This window comes from Orcinus orca, chromosome 11, assembly GCF_937001465.1.
Source record: "Orcinus orca chromosome 11, mOrcOrc1.1, whole genome shotgun sequence".
Lineage (NCBI taxonomy): Eukaryota > Metazoa > Chordata > Mammalia > Artiodactyla > Delphinidae > Orcinus > Orcinus orca.
The window spans coordinates 6,664,427-6,683,825 of NC_064569.1; the positions used below are offsets into that span (position 1 = coordinate 6,664,427).

General features: G+C 53.7%; 2 protein-coding genes and 1 long non-coding RNA gene across 19 annotated transcripts; 1 reads left to right on the plus strand and 2 right to left on the minus strand.

The window, feature by feature from the left end:
- Window positions 1–906: 906 nt before the first annotated feature.
- Window positions 907–8,339, minus strand: ACRBP (acrosin binding protein). 6 transcript variants are annotated; one of them, XM_033404317.2, is made up of 10 exons: window positions 8,208–8,339; window positions 7,781–7,999; window positions 7,484–7,578; window positions 6,899–7,016; window positions 5,838–6,222; window positions 5,256–5,388; window positions 3,129–3,308; window positions 2,855–3,022; window positions 1,774–1,857; window positions 907–1,211 (listed from the first exon to the last, which is right to left on the minus strand). In XM_033404317.2, the coding sequence occupies exons 1-10, from the start codon at window positions 8,248–8,250 to the stop codon at window positions 1,089–1,091; spliced, it is 1,548 nt and encodes a 515-aa protein (XP_033260208.1). In that variant the 5' UTR covers window positions 8,251–8,339; the 3' UTR covers window positions 907–1,088. The 6 variants fall into 6 exon arrangements, 4 of the variants coding, with proteins under 4 accessions (XP_033260208.1, XP_033260207.1, XP_049549909.1 ...); XM_033404316.2 differs by having other exon boundaries at window positions 907–1,241; XR_007469962.1 differs by having other exon boundaries at window positions 1,146–1,211; window positions 1,774–1,917.
- Window positions 1,419–19,379, plus strand: LOC117196330 (uncharacterized). Of its 8 annotated transcripts, none has more exons than XR_007469963.1 (4): window positions 1,419–1,437; window positions 8,557–8,682; window positions 11,698–11,837; window positions 11,983–19,379. It is a non-coding gene; the product is annotated as an uncharacterized LOC117196330 (long non-coding RNA). The 8 variants fall into 8 exon arrangements; XR_004476467.2 differs by lacking the exon at window positions 1,419–1,437 and adding an exon at window positions 7,592–7,754; XR_004476469.2 differs by lacking the exon at window positions 1,419–1,437 and adding an exon at window positions 7,761–7,884.
- On the minus strand, window positions 9,157–16,895 carry ING4 (inhibitor of growth family member 4). Of its 5 annotated transcripts, none has more exons than XR_004476464.2 (8): window positions 16,809–16,895; window positions 13,135–13,206; window positions 11,227–11,393; window positions 10,932–11,046; window positions 10,642–10,750; window positions 10,239–10,277; window positions 9,893–9,954; window positions 9,157–9,784 (listed from the first exon to the last, which is right to left on the minus strand). XR_004476464.2 is itself a non-coding variant. In XM_012536466.3 (8 exons), the coding sequence occupies exons 1-8, from the start codon at window positions 16,843–16,845 to the stop codon at window positions 9,745–9,747; spliced, it is 738 nt and encodes a 245-aa protein (XP_012391920.1). In that variant the 5' UTR covers window positions 16,846–16,895; the 3' UTR covers window positions 9,157–9,744. The 5 variants fall into 5 exon arrangements, 4 of the variants coding, with proteins under 4 accessions (XP_012391920.1, XP_012391919.1, XP_012391918.1 ...); XM_012536466.3 differs by having other exon boundaries at window positions 10,239–10,386; window positions 10,642–10,747; window positions 10,941–11,046; XM_012536465.3 differs by having other exon boundaries at window positions 10,239–10,386; window positions 10,941–11,046.
- Window positions 19,380–19,399: the final 20 nt, after the last annotated feature.

Consider the following 19,399-nt stretch of genomic DNA (forward strand, 5'->3'; position numbering starts at 1 on the left):
TTGGGTTCCGGCAGGTGGTTTCGTTCTTGCCACATGTGGTTTTTACCTCCCTCTGTGTGGGGGGCGGCAGCCCCTAGTCTCTGAACCCTGGGCTGAGCCCCTTGTCTTCTGGATCAATAGGGCTGGGCAGGTTGTCTGCGCTCAGTACTCGAAAACAAGCTTTGAGTGGTAGGTGAAAAAGGACAGTGCAGTCGAACGAGTATGGGAAACACTAAGTCGAACAGGTTTCTCTGTTTCAGCGCTTCTCAGAGCCTTTGACATGCCTTTAAGAGGTTGACTGCTGTTGGTAATTGAAGCTGGGTGAAGGGTGCATGGGAGTGCCTTACACTATTCTCTGCGTGTGCGTGTTTGAGCTTTTCCATAATAAATGCTTTCTTTTAAATGCTGTATAGCTCCCCACACGTGTGTCCTCCGAACACGTCTGGGGAGATCCCAGGTTATTAAAGGCCGATGCTTCCAGATGCAGCTCCTCCCCACATTCAGGCCATCGGGCCCATGACTGGACGTCACAGCAAAGGTTTCCTGAGCTCCAGCCCAGTTGTTTCCTTCCTCCTATAAAGAGCAAGTCCTACCCTACTGTCTGGGATTGGTCCCCCTGGACACAATCTCATTCAGCTTGTCCTCCAGAGGGACAGTCCTACATTCACATCTGAGATCATGGGATCAGGGCTTCAGAAATGGAGACACCCACGGCCTCAGGGCCCACATGGTCCCCAAGACACCCACCGGCTGTGACCTTCTTCACTCCAACTCTGATTTCTCAGGGCTTCTCCTCCTGGCAGAGGGCTGCTTCCCTGAGTACCATCCCCATGGTTCTCTCACCTGCAGATGGATCCAGGGGTTGGAGGGTTGACTCCCCTGGGGCAGGGCCAACGAGGGGGTCAGAACCAAAACAGCCCACACAGGTTGAAAATAAAGATTTTATGTAAAGACATCCTTTAAGGTAGGTGGAGCTCCCATCGCAGACCTCTCCGGGACGGCTGCCCCAACCCGAGGGAAACGTTGAGTCTGGGCCAAGTAAGAGACAACCCGGGGTCTGAGAGCAATGGAGGGTGTGGAAAGTGGGTGGGGAGAGGGCAGAGTCCAGCTCAGCCGGCTTGGCCGAGAGTCAAGGTGCTAAACTCCTGGCTCCATCGAAGCACGAGGTCCTCGCTCTTGGCCGGGGTCAGGACGGTGTACGTCTCATTCTGCAGACATCTCATGCGGGACACCTGCACGGGGATTGGGCGCACGTGGTCCAGCTAGGAAAGCCAGGAGCCCGAGGTGTCGGAAATTCAAGAACAGGAGGTGGGCGGGCGTAGGCACAGGGAGCAGAGGGAAGGAGGAAACTCAGATGTGGGTTTTTAAAGCGGGGAGGCACACCACGTAGCCCGACTCCCCCTTTCAGAAATGAGGAGCCTGAGGCTGGAGAGGAAGTGACTTGGCTCAGACGACTTGGTGAGTAACAGCAAGAGCCAAGACTGAGGCCTCAGCCTCTCAGGCCCAACCCGGCTGGGGGTTCTTCCCTCCTGGCGTATCCACAGGGCCTCTGATGTGCTGCCTCCCTCCCTCCTGGAACCCTCTGCCTGGGGGCCTGGGAGAGCTGCTCACCCCAAGGCGGGAGGAGTGGGGACAGAGCTCCATGGAGGAGGCTCTGCCCGGAGATGCACCCACTCTCCACACCCCTGATGCTCGGACGCCACGGGGGGCCCAGAACGGACCAGCCCTTGGGGCTGATGGGAGGCAGCAGGGGCGGCGGGGGGGGGGGGGGGGGCGGCAGAGGGAGGGGCTCACCTTCCGGTTCCGGTTTCTCATCATGCACTGCTGGCTTTTGAAGGCACAATAGTTCGGGTACTGCACGTATTCTGTGTCACAAATCTAAGCCAGGAGCGGGGGATGGGAGGTGGGAAGACATCAGAAGCCTCACAGACGCCAGCCCTGCAGAGTGCGCCCACGATGGCAGGACCAGGGCACAGAACCAGACCCTCTGCACCTGGGGTGTCCCCTCTGCCCTTCCCGTCCCACCCTCAGCCATGGTTCAGTTGCTGGGAAGAAGCCAGGAGCTGGAGCTGAGAAGGGGGTGCCCTGCTGGTCACCTAGCTGGGAAAGCAGCCGAGCGACGAGGGCCAGGGGAGGGGCCCAAGCAGCGGGCCCATCTCAGGGAGCTTCCTAGGGACTGTTCAGTGCGGAAGAGGTCAGAAGTGCCTCTAATGTATGACCCTGGGCCAGTCACTTCCCTCTATGAACCTCGCCTGCCCATCTATAAATCCAGGGGAGCAGCTGAGGCAGTCCGAGACCCCCTCCAGATCTAGGGGCCCAGGGAGAAGAGCTGGGCGGAGGCCTCTCGGCTCAGATAAAAGCCCTCTCTTAAGCTGCCTCTGCTTTTCCTGGTCTTGATTTTTTCCTGCTAAGCCACAGAAGGGAGGGGCCGGGCTCTCAGCTACAGCAGCTAGTTCCGTGCGGGGAGGTAACTCTGGAGGCGGGGAGCAAAGTTGATCCCATTGAGAGGGAAAGCACTAGAAGATTTGGGAAGGAGCCTCCAGACTTAGGCAGGGAAGCACTGGGTCACCGTCAGCAGCCGTTTGGGGCAGAGATGAAGTCCCCCACCCCACCCCCTGCAGGTAACCGGCAGAGCTGGGACCAGACCTGTCTCATGCCCCCATGGCCTGTGCCCGCCCGGCCCTCCAGGTTTCTACGCCTTTGCTAAGCGCAATCCTGCTCTCTTGGGGGTCTGGAGGGTCTACTGGGGAGAGGCAGGAGGCTCAGTGAGGCCAGGGGCCCAAGCCCCCCTCCACATCCTAGGGTTCCCCAGAGCAGGGGACCAGAGGGAACCGGGGTGAGCAGGGTGGGGCTGAGCTTTGGGGAAGGCGCTGACCTTGGTGGGGAAGTCCCCATCCTGGAAGCTGAGGAACTCGGTCTGGAGCCAGCTGGCGACTCGATTGTCTTCGCAGCCCTTGGTGGCCAGCCGGGCACACCAGAAGTCCATGCGCAGCCCGCCGTACAAATCCAGCGCGTAAAAGCGGCCCGATTTTAGGGTCCCTACCTGTGGCACGGGGCACAGGGGAGAGGTGGGCGTCCTGGCCCCCCTGCTGCCCCATCCTGCCTGGGGCCTGAGGCCCCCGGCCGCTGCAGGCCACCCTCCTTGGTACCTGGGTGCCGACGGACATGCTCTGGGACGCGAGCAGGGGGCTGACGAAGGGCGTCTTGTGGGAGCTGTCACACTGCTGCCGCTGCAGGCTGGCCTCCGAGCGGCACTGCTCCAGCTTGAGGGAGCAGAACTCACAGAGGGCACATGTAGCCACGTGGCGCCGCCCAAGGCTGTCACAGACCTGAGGAGGAGCGCGGCTGGGGGACTGAGGCTCCCCCGCTTCCGCCCTCCAGAGCCGCTCCGCAGAATGTCTCCGCATTAAGTCTTTTCCAGAAGCTCCTGTGGCTTTTCCCTGCCCCCCTCCCCAAGGGTCCTCAAGGACCTCCCATCGGCTCTCTGTTTCTTCACCCTTTTCCTGGATTATTTATCTACTCACAGGTAATATTCATCTCCCTGCTGGTGACACCCAAACCTTTACCATCACTTCTGATCTCTTTCCTGAGCTCCAAATCCCCACGGCCAAGTGCCTGACAGACATGTAACTTAGCCCGTCTGAAAAAGACCCATAACCCTCCCTTCCTCTCCGCTAATGATAACGCTAACATTCACAAAGAGTCGGCACAGTGCTGCGCACCATGGCGCTAAGTACCATCATCTCCTTGGGTCTCCACAGGAAGCTTCTACTAGCATAGGTACTAAGCAGGCCTCCGTTGTGTGCCTGACGAGGAAACCGAGGCTCCGTGAGGCTGAGTCAACTGCTCAAACCCACGTCTAGTGTGTGTGGAGCTGAGGCACTGGTCCTGGTGCTTCCAACTCCAAAACCTGTCCTCTGCCCGAGCACCTAGGCTCAGAACCTCCAAGTTCTTGGATGACATTTTGTATGTGGAGCCCGGTGGGGCTCTCTGCCCTGAGCAAGTCTCCCCAGCCTTCCAGGAGGAAGGAGGATCTCGCCCTGCAGCATCGCCAGTCCATCCCGTCAGCGTGTCACAGTCACAAAATCTCTTACGTCACCTTCCTTGCTCCTCCTAACAGCACACGGGGGACGCATCATCATGTCCCTGACCCCAAATCATGACTGAATTCTCTTTTCTTACCAAATTAAATACAAATGCTTCAGACTGCCATTCGGGATTATTCACATCATGACCCTTATTATCTCTTTGACTCTAAAAATCCAGTGAGCCCTCCACCACTCCTGAACTTCCTACACTCCAAAACAAAAACAAAAAGACCCAGAAGAACTCTCTCTCCAGCACCTACCACACTCCTTTTGTAACGCTACTGAATCCCTGCTCCCTGCGGGCCGAGAACAGCAGTGTGCTCGTTTTTTTTTTGTTTTTTGTTTTGGTTCCATGTGGAATTTCTTCTCTTTCTTGCCTCAGAGACTTTGCACAAATTGATGCTAACCCCTCTAGCAGGAACCTCTACCAACCCCTTCTTTTGCCTGGTTAACTTCTTTTAGCTCCGGGTCTCAGTTTACACATCAGTTCCTCCAAGAGGCAATTCTCCGATCCAGCCCAACGCGACGTTTGTGCTCTCCATCTGCTCTCTGCACTTTGTGCTTGTCCGTCATGCATTGATCCTGCCACACCGTTCTCCGTTTCCGCGTCTGTCTCTCCCACCGGACTCCAGGAGGAGAGGGAATGGGATCTGTTGTACTCATTGCTAAAATACCTAGGACAGAGTTGCTAACATCTCAAATACCTAGCCTGATCAATATTTGAACAAACGGATGAATGGGTGGCATACCAGCTCTCAACAAACATTTGCTAACTTGCACTTTTTGAAAGCCCTGTTTCCTGGGAATAGGACCTGCTGGGTGCTGAGGACACGTCGAGGCTGGGATCTCTCTACAGATCCCTGGAAACGGTTCTATGATCCCTCTGGAAAGAAGAGCTACATCTAAGGTAAAGCCAAGTCCTGCCGGTGGTGAACTGGCTCAGGAGATGACTCAAACCCAACGAGGCGCCGCCACAGCATGAATTCTGGACTGAAATGGATTCCAGACTCCGTCCTGTGACCTCCTCCTTTAAGGGGAGCTGGAGATACCCTTCCAAAGAAGGGATTCTCACTTGGAGAGAATCTCCAATGATGCCTCGGGCTTTATGTAGCCCCGCCCATTAACCGCTCCTGAGGCCCAGAGGATGCCCGGTGAGCATGGAGCCATTAAACAGCATGGTGGGCATACCGACTTCCCGAAACCGAGGATCTCATCCTCCAAGTGCTGCCAGGCCTTGGCTGTAGGGGTTATGACACAGGTGTTCTCCACAATCGAGTAGCACAGTGCCAGCAAGGCCTCCACGTGAGGCAGCTGCAGGAGACTGCAAGAAGACGGCACCGGCTGGGGCAGAAAGCCCACCCACTCTCTTCCCCTCCCCTTAGCGTCTAGTCCTAGTCACACACATTTAGCATGCTGGATGGGGCCCCGGAAGCCTCCAGGCCAACTGCCTCCTTTTACAAATGAGGAACTGAGATCCAGAAAGGGGAAGTAAAAGTTGCAGTGCTCATCAGGGTCAGAGACAACCCCAGAACCCAAGTCTGGTAGCTCTAGGTTCAGGGCGCACCCCACTACTTCATGTAGAGACGGACGTCTAGGGCAGTGCTTAAGCCCATGACGGCCACACAGCAGGCGAGGCAGGCAGCGGCTAGGTGCACCTGAAGCCCAGGCAGATGTGAATGGGTCTGGAGGCCGAAGCTGGCAAAGGGGGCTTCTCATTCCCAAAGACAGCGGGGAAGGTAGGGCCGGTGGGGCAGACAGAACTTCCTGTACCTGCCGGGGCTCTGGGCTTTCCAGATATTCTCCTCATATACATCATTCATTTCATTCATTTCATCCATTTCCTGCACGGATCGGATGACCTCTTGGATGTTCTCCATCGTCATGGGAGTAGACTCCACTTCCCGCACCCGGGGAGTGAAGGAGAAAGGGTTGGAAGTTACAAATTCAGACTGGGTCTTGGGCTCCAGGTCTGCCTGCAACCCAGACGTCACCTCCAGCGCCTGCTTTGTGCCCTGTCCTTCCTCCCACTCCTCCTCTTGTCCCTCCCGCTCCTGCCCTTGATCCTGGCCGCCCAGGGACTGGGAGGATTGTAGCAGCTCCTCCACGCTGCTGTTAAGCCGCTCGGGCCAGGGCTGGAAGGCCTGTTGTTCTGTGGCTGCAGCAGGGTTTGGGAGGGACCAAGAGAGAGAAGGGAAAGGGATGGTCAGGTTTCTGACCCCCCATGTCTTTGTTCGCAGAGGGACACACATAAACGCAGACAAAAACACATAAACAAACACATACATAAACACAAAGGCAGAGAAAGGCAGCGCAAATTGCACATATTCATTCAGTTGAGCATAAAAAACACAGAAGAGAATACAAATATCAAAATAAAAGAACATTACCAGGGCGACAGTGGAGGCAGCGTCACCGGTCCCCTTTCCACCTCCCTTACAAGTGGTCCTCTTCCCTAAGCCACCTCAAATACCACCTTTTGTCCCCCTCACTTAGGAAACACCAGTATTCTGAATACCTAGCAACCAATCCTTTCTAGAGTGAAGATTTTAGCTGGGAAAAGTCCCAGAGCACTTCTTAATGTAGGAAGGTTTTGGGGAGCTAGGGAACATCGGTTCAGGGCAGAGATGTACGTAATGTCAGAAAACATCCTGGGACAGGAAAGCCCTAACTTGTATTCAGAAAAAGCAGGCTCTCCCTTATGTAAACAGCTGCCCATGGCCACCTCCACTGGCTCATCTCCCCACGTCCCTCCCACTGATGCCTTAAACCCTGGGCTCTGGGACTCGTGGGAGGAGAGGCTGGGCGTCTCCCAGGGGCTGGGAGCGTCTCACCTGTGATGTGGGAGGACTTGGGGGAGGTCATCGTCGTGAGCGGCACTTCAGAGGAAGTGTCCACCTCCTTGAGAGTGTTTGGTGAGAGGATTGAGACTGGCTGGGAGCACCCGACCCGCTGCAAGGAGAGAAGCAAAGTGGGAACGCCTTTCCCAAAGGGCGGACTTCTACTCCTGCTTATCCTCCGTCCCTGTCCCTCGGGTCTCCTCTCTCACAGTTCCTGGGCGGGAATGAGGGCACATGGCCCCCGGTGGAACTCTCTAGACCTGAGAAAGGTCCCCTGCAAGATCAGACTCCCGTCTGGCCCACACTCCTGCCTTCAGTCTTTTGCATTTGACTTGAATGACATCACTGACCTGCTGGAAGGGCTTATCTCTGCCTCCTCCCATCCCTCTTCCCTACTTTTCTTGCAGTAACAGGACTGTTCTGACAGTCTGAATGCCCAAGGTGAGACTGTATGCACGTATAATCTGGGTAAATGATGGCAAAGTGGCAGGTAGGGAGGACCTAAGGCTGGCTTGGCGCCACTGCCACCGCCTGTCCCTTGATCCTTGACACCAGATCCAACCTCTGTCCCGGCCTCACCTTGGCGTAGTAGACGTGGTTGGAGCAACGGTACTGAGTAAACTGGCAGAAGGACTCAAACCGGGAGGCATGAGGGAGGTCGGAGCAGACAGCGCCTGGGGAAGGGCGTGCGGCGGAAGTGAACACACCAGGGGGAACGCCCTCTGGGAGGGGGCACGCCCTCTGGGAGGGGGCGGGACGGGGCGGTGGGCTCCCGGGGTCTGGAGAGCCCAGCACGCGGGCTCAGTGTGAGGCGCCAGCCACCCCCTCGCCCCGGGTCCAGCGAGCACAGGTCTGGCCCTCGAGGCGGGCCCTCACCTTCCGGCACCAGGCCGTGGTTTTCATACTGGTCCAGCTGGACGAGGGTGGGGTTCCGGCAGCCGTGGGTTGCGCGGAGCCGGCAGGTGGTCTCTGCCTTCCAGGTTGGGGTCAGCAGCGCAAAGAAGCGCTCATACTCGGTGGGAGAGAGGGGGCTGCCCGGAGTGGAGGTCGAGAGGGTATCCTGGGCGGGGGCCGGTGCCGGAGGCAGGAGCAGCACTGCGGGGCGGGAAACAGACCACGGATGGCCCCAACTCCGACACCGGGCGAGCCGGCCCGTGCACACGGGGACCGGGGTGTCTGGCCGCCGAGCCCGCGGGCGAGGGCGAGAGGGCTGGGGCGGGGGGAGGGGCTGGAAGCGGCCGGCCCAGGGGAAGGCGGTTCAGAGACGGTGCAGGGAGGGCTCCGGGGGCGGACGCGCGCTCACCCCTCAGGAGTGAGAGAAGGGAGGCGGCGGCGAGCTGCCTCATGGCCCCGGACGGTCGCCCGTGTTCCCGGGACCGAGCAGCCTCTAACGGGCCGAGCCAGGGCTAGCCGGCGGGCGGGGGCCGCGGGTGCGAGGCCGCCGACGTCACAAAGGGCGGGGCGGGCCACGCGGGGGGTGGGGGACGGGGAAACGGACGTTTGGCCGGGCTCGGTCGGAGGGCGGGTGCGGGTCCCCGCGTGTCACGCTCCAGCACGAGAGGACAAGGAGGGCAGGAGTGATCACTGACTCGGTGCCTTGGACGGCGGAGCTCCTGTGTTGTTCCTTACGCGTGACGTTTTTTCATCTCAAGGTGATCCCGTAAAGTGGATACTGTTACTAGCCCTATTTTACAATCTGCCCAAGAAGGGGTGAGGCCTGGAAGTGAGGCGCGCAGAGATGGGACGTACAACACCAAGTCTGGAGAGGGCGCCTCCAGGTAAGGAGCCGAAGGAGAAGCAAGAGGGGGTTCGGGTGAGGAGGAGATGGGGCATAAGGGGGGCTCAGTCTAAGGAGGTGGTTTCCTGGTGGAGGCGGGCCAGACAGCTCACTGGTGTAGGGCAAACTACGTGTTTTTCTGTTTTGTGTTTAAAATAAGTCAGCCTGATACTTAGTCACGTATAAAGCACAAAATACACATTTACTGGAAATTAAGTGAAAGGCATCTAAGGGAGAAAAGATGCAGAATCGTAAAGGTTTTGGAAACCCTGGTCTGAGGCACAGTCCCCAGGCAGCTCGGGTGGTTCCAGAGAAGTTGACAAGTTGTGGATTCTGGGGCAGAGGTACCACTTCTGGTTCCACATCTTGTCCCACTTCTGGCATGTCATCCTCCCACCTTTTAGCCAACTCAGAGGATGCAAAATATGCTTAGCACATGCACTGAAATAGTGTCTCTACAATAAACACAGCAGGCCAACATGTACAGCTTTTATTCACCGACCCAATTCCTTTCCATATGAGATATCTGCACTCCACCCTGCCCCTCCCACTCACAAACCAGGACGAATCCTCTTGGCACAGAGGAAGGGGTGACCCTTCAGCCAGGGCCACAGCCCAGATGATCTGGAGGAGCCCCCGCTGGAAAAGCAGGAAGAGAGTGAAGAAAGTTTATCACGCCATGGCCCCCCACGAGGGGAGGGGATCAGGAGGCTGGGGGAGGGCCCCATGCTACTGCCCCAGTCCTTAAATACAAAGCAAGGGGAGTAAGAGGACCATCCCTCAAAAATACAGCACCAACCTCAGCATGGAGGCAAAAGGACAGTGGGCAAGACCCCTTCCCTCTGAAGGGGGCGGGCTGAATGAGAGCACATACCGTTAGTGGCTGCAGCAACCCCCGTACCAGGGTCTGGGTGCAGCCTCAGCACCAGGAGTGGGGAGGCGAGGAGAGGGGATGACAACTCTGCGCCACCCACCTCTCCCTGACCCCAGCCAGGCATCCCTCTCCCCACTAGCCCAGGTCAGGGGATGTGGAAGAAACTGTGTTGGAATCCAAGGCCCTTGTCTATTTCTTCTTCCGTTCTTGGGAGCAGCGTGGGCAAAACCTACAAAGGAACGTGACAGAGAAGGGGGAGAGAGTGAGCGAAAGGGAGGATGCCCTCTGTCACTCACTCAGCTCGTGACAGTCCAGCCCCACCGCAGCTCTCACTCACCACTTCCCCCGAGGCTTGGTGGTCAGCCCCACACAGGCAAAATGGAACCACTCGATGGAACACTGGGAAAGGAAGAGGATGGGAGAAGCAGAACTCAGGGACCGGGGTGGGGGGGGGCAGAGGAAAGAAAAGAACCCCCCCACCCTCCATTCCCCTCCCCATCCTTTAGGAATACTCCCCTATTCCATCCCTTGGGAGAATTCTTGAAGGGTCCAAGGCCAACCAACTCCAACTACCTTTCTCCTATCCCGAAGTCCCCCTATTCAACCGTTACCCCCCTTCTTGTACCCAACTCCCTTCATGTCCACCAGAACCCCCCCCCATCCTGAGGCAAAACAGTTCTTACATCAGGGTTGTCACAGCCAATCATCTCTCCATAGGAGACCTGGTGACAAAGGCAATAGGTGGGTTCGTTGGGATCCACAGGCATATCCAACACATCAGAGGGGTGGACACTGCCAAAGGTCACTGAGGGCATCCCATACTCAGGGCTTCTGCGTGCCAAGAGGGAGAGAAAGTGTCATCTGCAGGAAGGGAAGCTACAGCTTGAGATGCTCAGAGCCCGCAGAGGAGGAGGTCCTTGTGGGGCTAGTGATCTGTGGCTTCTCCTCTGTATCCAGCAGATACCAAAATGGCAAGGAGAGTTGTTGGCACAGGACACAGCAAAGTGGCAAGGGGCATTGTGGCTGGGGTGAGGTGGCGGGAAAGAGGAGTCTGTCCCTTGGCAAAATGCTCCCTGACACACTCACGTGCGCACAAGTTTTAACTTCTTCTGGGCAGCCTTGGGGGCTTCTTCGTCGGAGTTTTTCCCTTTGGAACGAGCACGGGCAGCCTTCTTCTCCTTTTGAGTCCGGCCTTCTAGGCAAAAGGGGGGGAAGCCAGAAGGCAGGGAGACAGAAGGATGGGTTAAGCCCCCCTCCCCCTGCCCCTCCTCCAAGCCGGTGGCCCTCCCTCGGAGCTGAGGAGCAGGCTGGCTTCTCCCTCGGGGTCCTCGCCCCACCCCTCGCCCCACCTCTCACAGCCCCGCCCCCCTCCTCACTCTTTTTGCCTTTGCTGGAAGAGCTGTCATAGTCACTTGACTCAATCTGCTTCTCCTTCAGATCAGCCTCAAAACGGGCCAGGTCTGTGTCCAGTCGCCGAATGTGTTTGTCCACCTGGGTGGGAAGGAAGGAGAAGGAAGAGCTACAGGGCTGGTTCCAGTTAAAGAAAACAGGCGGAGGCAGATTCTATGGATCTCCCAGACCCAAAACAGATCCCAACACGGCTGAAGGAGGGGGTCTAGGACCCCGAGGAATAGACGGGAGGCAGGTGGGGAGCCATGAACAGGGCCATACCATCTCATAGGTCTGCATGGCAAGCTGCACCTTGTCGTCACCAAATCCCTTGCACTTGCCATAGGCTTCCTGGATCTGTCTGAGAAGGGCCAATTTCTCCTCGGAGCTCAGGCTGCGGGCGCTACTCATATACTCAGTGGCCAACTTGTCAATTTCAGCCTTCAGGTCTACAACAGAGACAGAGGCCTGGTCACAATGGCCCCTGAGTGGCTAGGTGGAACACACTTCTTCCTCTTGCTCCTTGGACCTTTTCCATTGACCATCATAACCTTCCAATTAAAACGTACTGAACATTCCTAGGTACTGTGCCACGTACTCAAGTAATGCAACATGTTCACAATATTTGTTTCAAAGGTGCCTTCGGGTGCTGAAAACATTGCTATCATAGTTGGAACTGAATTTATTGAACCATAATGAGGGATTCCTGGCACCCGGCACTAATACGAAGTGTGTTTTTGTCGCTGTCTGAAGATGCTTCTTTGCAGGGCTTGCTGCCTCTTGAACCATGAACTTTCTCTCAAAAGCCATCTGGTTTCTCGTCTCGAAAACATCCCACGACAGCTCTGAGTGCTACAAACCAGGCTGGGTCATCTGCTGCTGCTGGCTTCCAGGTCTGTACATCTATATCTCATCATTTAAAATTAGGCCCTGGTCCATTCACGGCACAGTTCTTCTACTTACTGCCCACCCTGTTTTGCTCATCGTTTGCAACTTGCTTATATTTCCCATCACTTTTTTTCTGTTTGTTCATTTTAGATATTGCTCCAAACGTTTCTGCAAGGCTGGTGACGTCCCAAGACACTGAGACTTTAGATGCCCACTGCCCAATATTTGGTAGTGCTCACAAAACATGTCGATGGAGAAAAAAGTATGACTGCAACACGGGGCAGCAATAGGTAACAGGGAAGACCTGCGCGCACACTAGGTTTACGCCCCGCTTCATTTGAGGCCCTTGGAGGAAGCTGGAAAAGCATGTATGTAGTTCAGTAATCTCCAACTGGTCTTTCTGTGCATGAACTCAAGAGCTGGAACTGTATTACAAAGCAAGGAGCTGGTGCTCAGCATTCAGCAGGGAGTTCTCAGGGGCCTACGTCCAGGATTTTAGATGATGTTCACCTTTTCATGAGTGAACTTACCAAGAGTAACTTAAATCACAGCTTTAGGTATTCTAACAACAGCTTGTTACATCCTTGGGCACAGTTACATGAGGATGCACCTACATATCCATCAGCAGGTGCGGGGGGATAGCTCCAACAAATACCTTTGACCTTGAAGAGACAAACCTGACCACTGTAGTGTGGCCTCAGGCTCTAAATGCATGCCTCAGTGCAGCCAGACTTGCTCAACGCCCAGGCAAGGCCACAGATGGTACCCAGTGCTTCTGTGCGGCTGAAGAATATAGTGTAGAGATCCTGATGTTTGTTAATTGCTGCTCTTCCTTCTTTTTTCCTTTCTTTTTAAGATCTTCTCATGCAGCAAAGTTCCTGTCTACCAACATGAGTTGCAGTCTAAAGCCACAGTGAATTTTGTGACAGTAACATTAACAATCCAATGGAATAGAAACATTCTAGTCTTCCTATAAACGTACTGAACATGGAGAACAGAAATGATTCTAGGCATGACTTTGGTTTTTTTAATTCTTCTTGAGGGAGATATAAAGAGCACAGCATCTTTGAATTCTTGAGGCACTGTCACAATACGCCATGTGTTATGGAAAAGCTGACACACAAATATGGGTCATTATTACTCTCCTTCTAAGAACTGCAAGAGAGAGAGTGAGAGAGAGAGAGAGAGAGAGAGAGAGAGAAGCTGCAGCAATCCAGACCAGACGATATGCTAACACCAGACAGAAGAAGAAACGATCATATACACACTCACTATACACTGGACTCCTTACTCTGTACGTACCCTCTGTTCTTTGGTCCAGGTCCCTCATGAGCTGGAAGTTTCTCTGCAGTTCAAATGGGAGGTTTTCAATACCTGGGGAGAAGAGGAGAAATTGAGCCTCCCTGGACGTCCTAGGCCCTACCGCTGCTTTTAAAGAACAGGTCCAAAACAACACTCGGTTTTCCCTCCTTCAAACCGCTGGATTATCTGTTACAGCACTCATCGTTCTGCTCTCAGGAGAGGTCACGTCCGCCTCTTTCCACAACTAACCCCTCCATCTCTACACAGCTTTCCCACCCTTCCTCCCTTCAGTGACTTTACAAATCAGCCTTTCCCTTTCCTTTCTTTCAATCTCTGTCTCCAAGCTCCTTGCCCTCAACTTACAAATACCCTCCTGGCATCCTCCACCACTCATCACACACACACTTCCAACCTGCTCTCCATACAGTAGCCAGAATTGTTCTTTAAAAAATGCAGATCTGGGCTTCCCTGGTGGCGCAGTGGTTGGGGGTCCGCCTGCCGATGCAGGGGACACGGGTTCGTGCCCCGGTCCGGGAAGATCCCACATGCCGCGGAGCAGCTGGGCCCATGAGCCATGGCCGCTGAGCCTGCGCGTCCGGAGCCTGTGCTCCGCAACGGGAGAGGCCACAACGGTGAGAGGCCCGCGTACCGCAAAAAAAAAAAAAAAAAGCAGATCTGCTCAAGTCACTGTCCTGTTTATAACCCTCGAGTAACCTCCTACTGCAATATTCCTATTGCTATTCTGCACTTTCTGGCCCTTGCTTCCCTCACACCAGCCCTAACTCACATCAGTCCCTGTCTGTGCTCTCTCTCTGCTGTATCATACTGGCCTCCACTGAGTGCCTTGAACTTGCCAGTGCTCTTCATGACACTTGGCTTTTCACACGCTACTCTCTCTGCCCAGAATGCCCTGCCCAGTCTTCTTCATCCCACCTCCACCATACCTCTTGGCCTTCAAATTCCTGTTCATTCTTCAAAGTTCAGCTCAACCCTGACTGCCCCAAACTCCAACAAGTGCCCTGGATTATGCTGTCATGCTATTTTTTTTTTTAAATACGTATTTCGCTGCGTGGGGTCTTAGTTGCAGTACACGGGATCTTTGTTGCTGCGTGCGGGACCTTTTAGTTGTGGCATGTGGGATCTTGTATTTGCAGCGTGTGGGATCTAGCTCCCTCCCTGACCACGGATCGAACCCAGGCCCCCTGCATTGGGAGTGCGGAGTCTTAACCACTGGACCACCAGGGAAGTCCCTGTCGTGGTATTCTGTGTCTACCCTTTTGGGCTCTTATCCAATGTACTTACATAAGTAATTGTGTAATTAGTTATTTGGTATGTCTCCCCAGCTCTCCAGAAGGGTTAGATGCATCTGTCTTCTTCCCTATTTCTCTAGAGTTTAGAACTATGATGTGCATACAGAGGATCCTCAATAAATACTTGAATAAGTGCATGAATACTTAAGTCTCTCTCATAAAAGAAAAATCTCTTCCCATGACTCCACTTCCAACTTTTAAAATGCCTCCACTGCTTTAACCTATAAACTCAGGTTCGCCACCACCAGTTTACTGAGACTAAGCCATCAGTGACTTACCAAGTCAAATGATGGGTTACTAGTCTCATCCTAAAAAAATTACCTTCGCAGGATCTGGCACCATCTTCTCGTCTTCGAATAACTTTCTTCCTCTTAAGATTCCAAATCTCATCACATACTTTCTAGCAATTCCGTCACTGACATTTCCTTAGCCTGTCCCTTAAATGTTAATATTTTCTTGAGCTTACACTTAATTTAATCCTCTAATTTTCTCACTTGCTTTCTCTGAACGATCTCCATCTTATTTACTCTTACAGATACAATTACCATTCCTATGCTTAAATCTAAGTTGAATAAATATGTTACTGTTACTCCTGAATTTCCTATCTTGTTGATGATTTACTGTCTACCTCACTTCCCAAACAGGAAATAGAGAAGTCACCTTAGATTCCTCCTTCTCTCTCAACCACTCAGTCAGTCAATCCTGTCATATTTAACTCCTAAACACTTCTGTCACTCCCTGAGATCAGGTCCTCATCTCTGACCAGGACTGTTATCCCTAACTGATCTCCCTATTACCAATGTCATCATGCTCCAATTTATCATGCAACATTTATTTTCCTGTATATAAAAAAATCACTCTATTTAGAAAATCTGTTGGTTCCTCGCTATTTAAAGTGCACGCTGGTGGACTTCCCTGGTGGTGCAGTGGTTAAGAATCCGCCCACCCGCACTGGTTGAGAGTCCGCCTGCCGATGCGGGGGACGCGGGTTCGGGCCCTGATCCAGGAAGATCGCACATGCTGCGGAGCAACTAAGCCCGTGTGCCACAACTACTGAGCCTGCGCTCTAGAGCCCACGAGCCACAACTACTGAGCCCGCGTGCCACAACTACTGAAGCCGGCGCGCCTCGAGCCCGTGCTCCGCAACAAGAGAAACCACCGCAATGAGAAGCCCGCACACTGCAACGAAGAGTAGCCCCCGCTCACCGCAACTAGAGAAAGCCTGCGGGCAGCAACGAAGACCCAATGCAGCTAAAACAAACAAACAAACAAATAAATATAACGTGCGAGCTTCTTAGCTTGGCTTAAACGACCTTGCACAACCTAGCCCCAGCTACCTTCTCCAGTCTCGTTTCCCAATCTTGCACCTCGGAGTCCTATACATCAAACACTCTGGCCTCACTTTTCCCTGGCTTTGCCACAAACCCATCATAACACCTTTGCTGATGCTTTCCCCAACCTGCAATTCCCTCTCCCTCTCCGCACTCAACCTTCAAGTTTCTATACATCACATCCTCTGTAAAGCTTTACCTACACCCCCAGGTAATGAGCCCCTCCTTCTCCAGTGTTACCTACTGTCCTTTTAATGTATTTCTATTATTTCATTTGTCACACTGTTTTATAAATATTAGCAGAACCTGTGTTCTACTAGACTATGAGCACTTGAGGGCAAGAGCCGGATCTTATTCATTCTTGTATATCGCCAGTACCCGCCATTATGTCTGACCCATAGCAGAACCTCAAAAAACGAATGAATGACTCTCAACGGTAAGGCAAATGTAAGGGCATAGGGTGACGGACTCTGTGAAGAGGTAGGTTACACAAATAGCATAAACATAACACCAGATTTCCATTTGATGGGAATTGGATCTTTACTCCAAGAGAAGCCTTCCGGTTCATCATGTGACAGTGGTCACTCGTAACCCCCCATCCCCACGAGAAGCCGCTTCTTCGAAAGAACTGGTTGGAGGAGCCGCGAGCAGATCATCGCTGCTCCAAATGGCAGTGGATGATATATTAATACGAAAACGACCGATTCGGAACGATTTTAAGAAAATGATATATGCTGAGGCCAGAGACTCTGCAGACGGGGGCAGCAAATATCTTCCCGGCTATGCCCACCAGCCCTTCAAGAGCCGTCCCCCAGCCCTGCCGCGCAGCCCCTCCCCCGTCTACACCCCAGAGCGAGGCCTCGACCCCGGTGCCCCGCCCCCTATTTCTTCACACCCTCCAGTATTTTCTCTCGCTCAACCTTTCACGACTGTCACTTTCTGACCACCGAGACTTCGGAGCCGTGAAGCTCCTCAGCCCCGATCCCCCCGACCCGTCTGTGACCCCTGACCCCCTCCTCCAGCCTGCTCTTACTGTCCAGATAATGTTCCAAATACATCCCCGCAGCCATCTTGAAGCAAAACAAAGCAACTTCCGCTCCGCCCCGGAAGTGACTGAACGCGAAGGGAGCCGAAGAGCTCCTACCCGGCCTGGAGCCCTTCCGCCCTCACGAGGGGAACTTTCCGCCCTCACGAGGAGAACTTCCGCCCTCACGAGACGAACTTCCGGTCTGAGTACAGGGCCCGCCGAGTTGCCTTCGCCTGGCGCAGACACTGGTCCGTGGCGGGTCGGCCGGGTGCGGGGTCGGCGGCGGTGGCCGCCGCGGCCGAGGGCGCCATTTTGCGTCCTCGCTCAAACTTCCATCCCCTCCAGGACGGGGACGTGCGGGCGTGAGAGCAAGGAAACCTGTCTCTTTGGGCTTTCAGTCCACAGAGAGTCCGTCTCAGCAGCTGGGGAATGTGAATCGGCCCCTTTGGCGGAATGTGAAGCTGGCGACCAGAGCAGGTGCCTTCTTCCGCGTCGCTAGTTTCTTAGGAAGTTGAGGAGGCGCCTGGCGATGCGAGGTTTAAATCCTCCCCGTTTCTGTTCACTCGCGCGAACACCAACTCCCCAGGATTATGTTTTAACGTGGAAACAGTTGATTATTTATAAACTCTACTTATAAATACAAAGAACTACTCACACAATAAAGCTGCGGCTCTCCACACCTTTTGTCAGGGTTCCTGTCACTTGAGGACGTTCTCGCTTGTAAAGTGACAGAGTGCTTCTGGCCTTGCCCTCCTGTTTGTCTCCCTTTTTATTCGAGTTTGGGTACGATGTTAACTGGCACCATAATTCTGAAAGGATTGGGGCACGGAGCTGTCACAACGGGGCCAGTTGGATGCCGACTATCACCCTGGTCCGCGACATCACAGCGACAACTACGCTTCTCGTCCGGATGGAAAGCCACCAAGTGCACGACAGGCCGCCACCACACCAGGGACGCAGAACTCAACGCCCAGAGCCGGAGAGTGTTAGGAAGACAGTTTTGGAGATCACTGTCACCCCAAATCACGCGTTCTTAATAAGTATTAATGTCACATGGCAGGTTTTGGTTTGGGGTTTTTTTTGTTTTTGTTTTTTGGACTGTGCCGCGGCTTGCGGGTCGTTCCCCGCCCAGGGAGTGAAGCCGGGTGGCGGCTGTGAGAGCCCAAGATCCTAACCACTGGGCCACCAGGGAACGCCCACATGGCAGATTTTCAATGAAACATTTCAGCCACATAATTTAGCTCAAATATGTAAAAAAGGACAAGGTGAAACCCCAGGTTTACTACTGAGCAGGTGGTAGATAGAGCAATAGAATCTAGAAGACGTCCCTCTAATTGCACGCGGCAGACCCTTGGATTATCTAATCTCCGTGCCTATTTCCGTGTCTAGCAAAATGCCTGGTATCCTGCTTACTTCATAGGGTTGTTGCTGTTGAAGTGTGAGGGTACCCTTCAAAAGAGATGCTGGTTGTAATACCTGTGATGAAGGTAGGGCTCTCAATGTCAATTCAACAGTTGGTGAGAACAGGGGAAACGTAGTAAATATGCAGGAAACACACACTGCACGTTTGGTCATATGTGATACAGTCGTTAGCGTCACACCACGGACTGAGACTATCTTGGATGCCCACACAAGAGCCCGAGCCCTACAGCTAAGAGGTGGTGTTTCATTGCCTATCCACACGCCACCAGCTAATGAGCGTGGCTGCCCGGCAGTCCCACACAGGATGGCCATGTTGTCAGACGTGGGAGCTTTGTCACAACTTTTTCAGTGCTTAAAAGATTTTTAATTTTCAGAAAGGAATCTTGGAGGTGATCTAGCCCAATCCCTTCATTTAACATTTGAAGAAGCATTGCGGCCGACACTGGTTGATGGGAGAGCCAGGGGGGAAGTCCAGGTTTCCCGCCCACGCTCTGCCCCTCAGCACTACAACTGTCCTGTTTCATTCTTCAATCCCGGTTATGGGTTCCACCACTGGAAACCTCTGGTTTTAGGTGCCACAGGATATGCCAGCTGGAATTAGCACTGAGCCCACAGATGCTCTGGCAGCAGTGCAGGTCCTTCCAGGAGGCCGTGCTTCCATTTCCTGGATAGGGAGAGCTTCGAGGTATCTTGTTAACACACGACTGAACCCTGCTCTTACACCTTAGGCGACACAGTCCTCACAGCAGGATTTGTATGTAGGAACCCTCATAAACCAAGATTTCACTTCAGAGATTTCAAAGTTGTGCCCTTCTATGGCTAGGGATACACACACGGCCCCATCACACAGCATTCGTTCTTACCGTTCGCACACTCTACTGTAAATCCTTAGTACTGGCCTTGAACGTCTCCCCAAATAGCTGTTTCCCACGCTTACACTCACATCAGTAGCTCCACTGCCTCTGATCCTTTTACACGAATTTATTTCTATACAAGGTTCTAAAAACACCCCTTGGTTTTGTACATAAGTTTTTCTTTTTTTCCTCATTTTAAATTACTTTATAACAACTGGTTTCCTGATTTTTTTTTCCATTTTCTGTTTTCTCTGAAATCTGCCATGATTTAAAAAAAAAAAAAAAAGAAAGGAAATAAAAATGCCATTGGCCAGAAGACAG

Excerpts from the sequence above, each read along its gene's own strand:
- ACRBP (XM_033404316.2), bottom strand. The coding sequence starts at position 8,250 with ATGAGGCAGCTCGCCGCCGCCTCCCTTCTCTCACTCCTGAGGG. Across the intron at positions 7,017-7,483 it reads ACCACGTCTACTACGCCAAG|CGGGTCGGGTGCTCCCAGCC; the intron begins GTGAGGCCGGGA and ends CTCTCCTTGCAG. Across the intron at positions 5,389-5,837 it reads AAAGCCCAGAGCCCCGGCAG|TCTCCTGCAGCTGCCTCACG; the intron begins GTACAGGAAGTT and ends GTCTTCTTGCAG.
- ING4 (XM_004279043.3), bottom strand. The coding sequence starts at position 16,845 with ATGGCTGCGGGGATGTATTTGGAACATTATCTGGACA. Across the intron at positions 11,047-11,226 it reads CCATGCAGACCTATGAGATG|GTGGACAAACACATTCGGCG; the intron begins GTATGGCCCTGT and ends CTTCCCACCCAG. Across the intron at positions 10,387-10,641 it reads AAGTTAAAACTTGTGCGCAC|AAGCCCTGAGTATGGGATGC; the intron begins GTGAGTGTGTCA and ends CTTGGCACGCAG.